Here is a 7,500-nt window from a genome sequence, read left to right on the forward strand (position 1 = left end):
TGGAGGAAAGGAGAGAGGAGGGGAGAAGAGAGGACAGGAGAGGAGAGAAGGAGAGAGAAGAGGAGAGAGGAGAGGAGGACGGGAGAGAAGAGAGGAGGAGAGGAAGATAGGAGGAGAGGAGAGGAGGGGAGAGAAGAGAGCAGGAGAGGAGAGAGGGGGAGAGAGGAGAGAGGAGGAGAGGAGAGAGGGGGGAGGAGGAGAGGAGAGGAGAGAGGGGGAGAGAGGAGGAGAGAGGAGAGAGGGGGAGAGAGGAGGAGAGGAGAGGAGAGAGGGGGAGAAGGAGGAGAGAGGAGGAGAGGAGAGAGGGGGAGAGAGGAGGAGAGAGGAGGAGAGGAGAGAGGGGAGAGAGGAGGAGAGGAGAGGAGGACGGGAGAGAAGAGAGGAGGAGAGGAAGATAGGAGGAGAGGAGAGGAGGGGAGAGAAGAGAGCAGGAGAGGAGAGAGGGGGAGAGGAGAGAGGGGGGAGGAGGAGAGGAGAGGAGAGAGGGGGAGAGAGGAGGAGAGGAGAGGAGAGAGGGGGAGAGAGGAGGAGAGGAGAGAGGGGGAGAGAGGAGGAGAGAGGAGGAGAGGAGAGAGGGGGAGAGAGGAGGAGAGGAGAGAGGAGAGGAGAAAGTAGCGTCATTAGCAGCAGTGAGTGAAGTTGAGACATCAGTTGATTGATCCCTCAGCAGCAGATCTGCTGGCTGATAGGAAGATATTTGGTCATGTGATCAGTTATTAGTCGCAGCTCAGAGGAAACTTTGGTCCTGATGCTGCATGATGGGATTTTCAGTTTAGTCATTTATCCCGCATGTAACCAGGCTGCTTCAGACATCCAGAGAGAAGAAGAAGAAACACAGTTCAGCCACACATTCAAGCAGTCAAATGTTCAGCATCAGACGTTATGAAACATTCTAAAACAGAAACAAGACACGATACAAAGCAAATTACAAACAGTATTGATAATGTTAGATTTCACTTCTTTAAAGAAATAGTTGTCAGTCTGTTCCAGAAACAGAAATATCTTCCAAATCCATTTCTGCTGGTTTTTGCCTGGAGTGAATTCTGTATGAATGATGAAACCAAAACCTCTAGACGTTAGAACAGTCACTGTATTGGTCCCGTTCCTCTCCTCTGATTGGCTGGTTGTTTGTGGTTCGGAGCGTCCCGGTTGGTCCTCCTTAACGAGCTCGTTAACGTTCGAGTCAGTGGAAAACGCCCAGAAGGCCAAGCTGGCTCTGAACGGAGCCGACATCTACGCCGGCTGCTGCACACTGAAGATCGAGTACGCCCGGGTAAACACACACACACACACACACACACACACACACACACACATACACACACACACACACACACACACACACACAAGAAAAACTTGTGATGATATGAATTGCAGTTTAAATCGCAATATTCTGTCAAATAATTGCAATTAGATTTTTTTGTCAATATTTTTCAGCCATAACACACACACACACACACACACACACAGTGCTCTCAGACACAGTGTGAACAAACAAGGGCACACTCATGCACACACACACACACACACACACCCCCTCTTGGTGCTCGCACACACTCTTGCACACACACACACACACACACACACACACACCCACCCAGCGGTGCTGTGCTCTGTCCCCCTGCAGCCCAGCAGACTGAACGTTGTGCGGAACGACAACGCCAGCTGGGACTACACCAAACCCTTCCTGCTGCGCCGAGGTACGCTGACCTCTGACCTCTGACCTCTGACCTCTAACCTCTGACCTCTAACCTCTAACCTCTAACCTCTGACCTCTGACCTCTAACCTCTAACCTCTAACCTCTGACCTCTAACCTCTAACCTCTAACCTCTAACCTCTAACCTCTAACCTCTGACCTCTAACCTCTAACCTCTGACCTCTAACCTCTGACCTCTAACCTCTAACCTCTAACCTCTACACAGGAAGTTACTGTTGTCATGGAGATGGAATGCAGCTCAATGTTCTGATTGTTGAAAGGTGTAACAACTTCCTGTTTACTGGAAATGAGATTAGATTAATTCAAATTAGATTAGATTAGAAATGATTAAATCAGATTAGATTAGATCAGATTAGAATAATGAAATCAGATTAGATTAATGAAATCAAATTAGATTCATTCAGATTAGATTAAATCAGATTAGATTAGATCAGGTTAGATTTATTCAGATTAGATTAGATCAAATTTGATTCATTCAGATTAGATTAGATCAGGTTAGATTTATTCAGATTAAATCAGATTTATTTTAAATCAGATTAGATTAGAAATGAAATAAGAATAGAGTAGATAGAGGACATTAACACATGTTCAGTAGAAATATATGAATGAATTTCCGTCTCCTGACCCTCTGATAGATCACAACTTACTGTTTAAACATCCAGATAGACAAATTAATCTGAACGAAGCCTTTTGGAAACTGCTTCTAGTTTTTCAACATGATATTTTTTTGTTTGTGTCAAACTGTTAATGAAGTGGACTGGAGACAACATGGCCGCTCGTCCTGTAGTCTACAGGACGAGCGGCCATGTTGTCTCCAGTCTTTTTCTATACAGCCTATACAGTAATTAGGAGGAACAGAGAGAGAGAGAGTCTGAAGAGGGAAGCAGATAAAAGACTAAAGTCCACTGTCAAGTGTCATGTCCATAGAAAGCTGAACAGAGCTGAACAGAGCGACTGACCTTGGATCTGCTCACAGACCAACAGATTAATTCATCGACTTAATTCCACTGAAGTTTTGTTATCAAAGCTTTAACAGAGAAGCATCCTGTTAGAGGAGTGATGGTGCTGTGATGGAGCTCTGCAGCGCGGAGATGTCACCCCCCCACCCCCACCCCCCCCCGGCGGCCATCTTGGAGGTCCTCAGCTCTGTGAACAGCTGACTGTTTCTGTCGTCTCAACAGAACTGAACAGACGGTTAATTTCTGTCTGTTTCTGACTGAACTGATCATTTCATCACTGATCCATCTGATTGATTTAGTGTTTAGATAATGTCAGCTTGTTAGCTAGCTAACCATAGTATCTGGTCAGCTAACATCACTGTCTTGTTGTTAACACATCTGATTAGCACACTAGCTAACGTAGCTAGTAGCGGCTAGCGTTAGCGTGTTCACATTAACATCAGCGTGTTTGCTGAGCTGAGCAACTGAGCTGACTCTTCTCAAGCTACAACTCAGAGTGTTTTGGAGTAGAGACTAGGGCTAAAGACAAGACAGTTTACTGTGTCACAGTAACCAAATCCACCTTATCACACTATTCACTTTTACTGAGAACGTTACTGAATGGATCTACAGCCACACCACAACAAGCTGACTCAGCTGCTCTCTGCTTCTAGCTGCTTGTACAGATTTACACTTTATTAACTAACACAGTTCTACAGATTTACACTTTATTAACTAACACACAGTTCTACAGATTTACACTTTATTAACTAACACACAGTTCTACAGATTTACACTTTATTAACTAACACACAGTTCTACAGATTTACACTTTATTAACTAACACAGTTCTCCATGTTCCTCCATCATGGAGACAGATGCAGCTATAAGCCTCTCTGGGCTGCTGGTCTGGAGGTTAGAGAACAGGATTGCAGCCCAGGAGCAAGGCACCGAACCTCCAGCTGCAGCAGACTGGTTGTACTGGTCAGCTCCCAGTATAACTGTGAAGCAGGATGGATCATGAACCTGCAGAAATAAAGGCTGATTGATCCAGTCAGAGTGTTGGTTCCTCTGTGGAAAATGAGGCTAAAAATAGATTTTCCTGCTGTGGAGGATTATCTGGAGGGAGCGCTTGGTTTCACCTCCTGCGTCTCTCGCCTTATTTGGGTCAGACTCTCCGAACCCAGGCTGTCACTCTGGACCGGAACAGGTCGACCATATCAAACTCACACACACACACACGCACACACACACACACATACACACACACACACACACACACACACACACACACACACAGGCAGAAGTGTGTGTGTGTTTTGCCCGTCTCCATTACTCGGCTAAAAATGGTTGTGTGTGTTTAGTCACTGTGTAGCTATACTGCTGATGGTGTGTGTGTGTGTGTGTGTGTGTGTGTGTGTGTGTGATGGTGCCATTGGCAACAACCTTGCTGTCAGCTCTCATTTGGCTAAGGATTCTGTGTGTGTGTGTGTGTGTGTGTGTGTGTGTGTGTGTGTGTGTGTGTTGCAGAGCGGGGGAAAGGGAGGCAGCGGCAGGCTATACTGGGAGAACATCCATCCAACGGCTACGGTATCTACCTGTCTGTCTCTCTGTCTGTCTCTCTCTCTCTGTCTGTCTCTCTCTCTCTCTCTCTCTCTGTCTGTCTGTCTGTCTCTCTGTCTGTCTGTCTCTGTCTGTCTGTCTGTCTCTCTCTCTCTCTCTCTCTCTGTCTGTCTCTCTCTCTGCCTGTCTGTCTCTGTCTGTCTGTCTGTCTCTCTCTCTCTCTCTCTCTCTCTGTCTGTCTGTCTGTCTCTCTCTCTCTCTCTCTCTCTCTGTCTGTCTCTCTCTCTCTCTCTCTCTCTCTCTCTCTCTCTCTCTCTGTCTGTCTGTCTGTCTGTCTGTCTGTCTGTCTCTCTCTCTCTCTCTCTCTGTCTCTCTCTCTGTCTGTCTGTCTCTCTCTCTCTCTCTCTGTCTGTCTCTCTCTCTCTCTCTCTGTCTGTCTGTCTGTCTGTCTGTCTGTCTGTCTCTCTCTCTCTCTCTCTCTGTCTCTCTCTCTGTCTGTCTGTCTCTCTCTCTCTCTCTCTGTCTGTCTCTCTCTCTCTCTCTCTCTGTCTGTCTGTCTGTCTGTCTGTCTGTCTGTCTGTCTCTCTCTCTCTCTCTCTGTCTCTCTACCTCCTCGCTCTCTTCAGTTCAGTTCTGCTGTCAAAGCATTTAGAAGGAAAATAAAAACTAAAGCAAAAAGAAAGACAAACTGGTAAATAAAAGTGAAGTATGAAAAGTGAACATGAAATTGTACTGAAATACTGAAAGAAAATACACAAATACATTATGTATCTTACAGCCTGCTATGTATATCTACTGTGTACTACAGTACTACTGTATGTAGCTGTACGATCTAGCTAGCATACAGTATCCAGTAGAAGCTAAAGCTAGCAGTGGCTATAGTCATGTTAGCCTCTGTCTCCTTCAGAAGGATGCTTCCTCCTTCCTTGCTCCCTAACTAGGAAGCTTCCTCAGCAGCTCCTTGTCTGAACCACCTGGTCAGAGACAGACAGCCTTGGTCATGTGACTGCAGGACCGCTCCACTCCTCCAGCAGCCGGTCTGATCAAACTGCTTTTTAAAACACATTAAAGAAATGATCAAACTCCTCCTGTGGTTTTTCTCTCAGTTCATTTCTCCTCCATCAAACTGAGGCAGGAGAGACGTTATCGCTAGCTAGCTAAACTACGCAGGACGCTAACGCTCATTTACACTGACTGGACTCAAATCAAGTCACATGACTCACTGCTGACAATTTTCACATCAAAATGAATTGAACATGTCAGATGTATGTTAGTTTTCATTTGTTAATTTTGGAAAACTTTTTCTCAAAACGAGGACTTCTGTCCAGTATTAATTTTAGCGGATGTTGGGGAAGTTTTGTTCTTCTTCACTGGTATTGCAAGGTATTGTGGGATTTCCTGCTCCACCTGAGGAACCACTGTAGCTGCAACTGACCACAAAGGAAGCGGTCTGTGTCCTACCTGAACGAGACACAACTACTTTCAACTTCCTACTTAGAAAAGCTGCCTAAACAGTCGCTCAGTAGTTTTTGTCATAAACTCTTTCTCTTTCCACTGTTTTTCTGTCATCAGTATCAAATGATCAGTTTCCAAAGCATCTAAATCTAGTTAATAACAGGCTGTGTGTGTGTGTGTGTGTGTGTGTGTGTGTGTGTGTGTGTGTGTGTGTGTGTCTGCAGGAGCACACTGCCCCCTGCTGCCTCTGCCCGGCAGCAGCAGGTTGAGGCGGGGGGGCGAGGAGGTGCAGGAGCTCGTCTCCTACCCGCTGCTCCTCCCCCACAGCCCCGCCCCCTCCTGCTACCTGGGCCCCGCCTCCAGCTCCGTCGCCATGGTGAGCGGCCTGCACCCCGCCAAGATGAACTGCAGCCGCATCTTCAGCCTCTTCTGTCTCTACGGCAACGTGGAGAAGGTGTGTGTGTGTGTGTGTGTGTTTGCCTCTCTGTTTCATATAGCGGCGCCAAAGAGATGCATTGTGGGAAGCGCTGGGTGTAGACAGAAGTAAATCGGCTAAAACTCTAAATGACACCAGTTGTCTTTACCTCACACCTCTCTATCACCTGTGGTTTGCGGTGCTGTGACCTCTGACCCCCGCTCTGATTGGCCGCTGCAGGTGAAGTTCATGAAGAGCGTTCCCGGCACGGCGCTGGTGGAGATGGGAGACGAGTTCGCCGTGGACCGAGCCGTCACTCACCTGAACAGCATCAAGCTGTTCAGCAAGAGACTCAGCGTCTGGTGAGACACCTGACCCCAGTACTGCTACCAGTACTACCAGTACTACTACCAGTACTGCTACCAGTACTGATACTGCTGCTAGTACTACTACCAGTACTACCGGTACTGATACTGCTGCTAGTACTACTACCAGTACTACCGGTACTGATACTGCTGCTAGTACTACTACCAGTACTACTACCAATACTACTACCAGTACTGATACTGCTGCTAGTACTACTACCAGTACTACCAGTACTACTACCAGTACTGATACTGCTGCTAGTACTACTACCAGTACTACCAGTACTGATACTGCTGCTAGTACTACCAGTACTACTACCAGTACTGATACTGCTGCTAGTACTACTACCAGTACTACCAGTACTGATACTGCTGCTAGTACTACTACCAGTACTACTACCAGTACTACTACCAGTACTGATACTGCTGCTAGTACTACTACCAGTACTACTACCAGTACTGATACTGCTGCTAGTACTACTACCAGTACTACCAGTACTGATACTGCTGCTAGTACTACTACCAGTACTGCTGCTAGTACTACTACCAGTTCTACTACCAATACTACCAGTACTGATACTGCTGCTAGTACTACTACCAGTACTACCAGTACTGATACTGCTGCTAGTACTACTACCAGTACTACTACCAGTACTGATACTGCTGCTAGTACTACTACCAGTACTACTACCAATACTACTACCAGTACTGATACTGCTGCTAGTACTACTACCAGTACTACTACCAATACTACTACCAGTACTGATACTGCTGCTAGTATTACTACCAGTACTACTACCAACACTACTACCAGTACTGATACTGCTGCTAGTACTACCAATATTACTACCAGTACTGATACTGCTGCTAGTACTACCAACACTACTACCAATACTGATACTGCTGCTAGTACTACCAGTACTACTACCAATACTACTACCAGTACTGATACTGCTGCTAGTACTACCAATATTACTACCAGTACTGATACTGCTGCTAGTACTACCAACACTACTACCAATACTGATACTGCTGCTAGTACTACC

The 7,500-nt window shown here is 46.3% G+C and overlaps 1 protein-coding gene across 1 annotated transcript in view; it reads left to right on the forward strand.

The window, feature by feature from the left end:
- Window positions 1-7,500, forward strand: part of hnrnpll (heterogeneous nuclear ribonucleoprotein L like) — a 29,705-nt gene that overhangs the window by 19,520 nt on the left and 2,685 nt on the right. Inside the window, 5 exon segments of the mRNA XM_078282092.1 lie at window positions 1,061-1,273; window positions 1,628-1,700; window positions 4,187-4,246; window positions 5,899-6,128; window positions 6,330-6,451. Coding sequence (XP_078138218.1) covers window positions 1,061-1,273; window positions 1,628-1,700; window positions 4,187-4,246; window positions 5,899-6,128; window positions 6,330-6,451 — 698 coding nt within the window.

The sequence above is a fragment of the Centroberyx gerrardi genome, chromosome 3 (assembly GCF_048128805.1).
Source record: "Centroberyx gerrardi isolate f3 chromosome 3, fCenGer3.hap1.cur.20231027, whole genome shotgun sequence".
NCBI lineage: Eukaryota > Metazoa > Chordata > Actinopteri > Beryciformes > Berycidae > Centroberyx > Centroberyx gerrardi.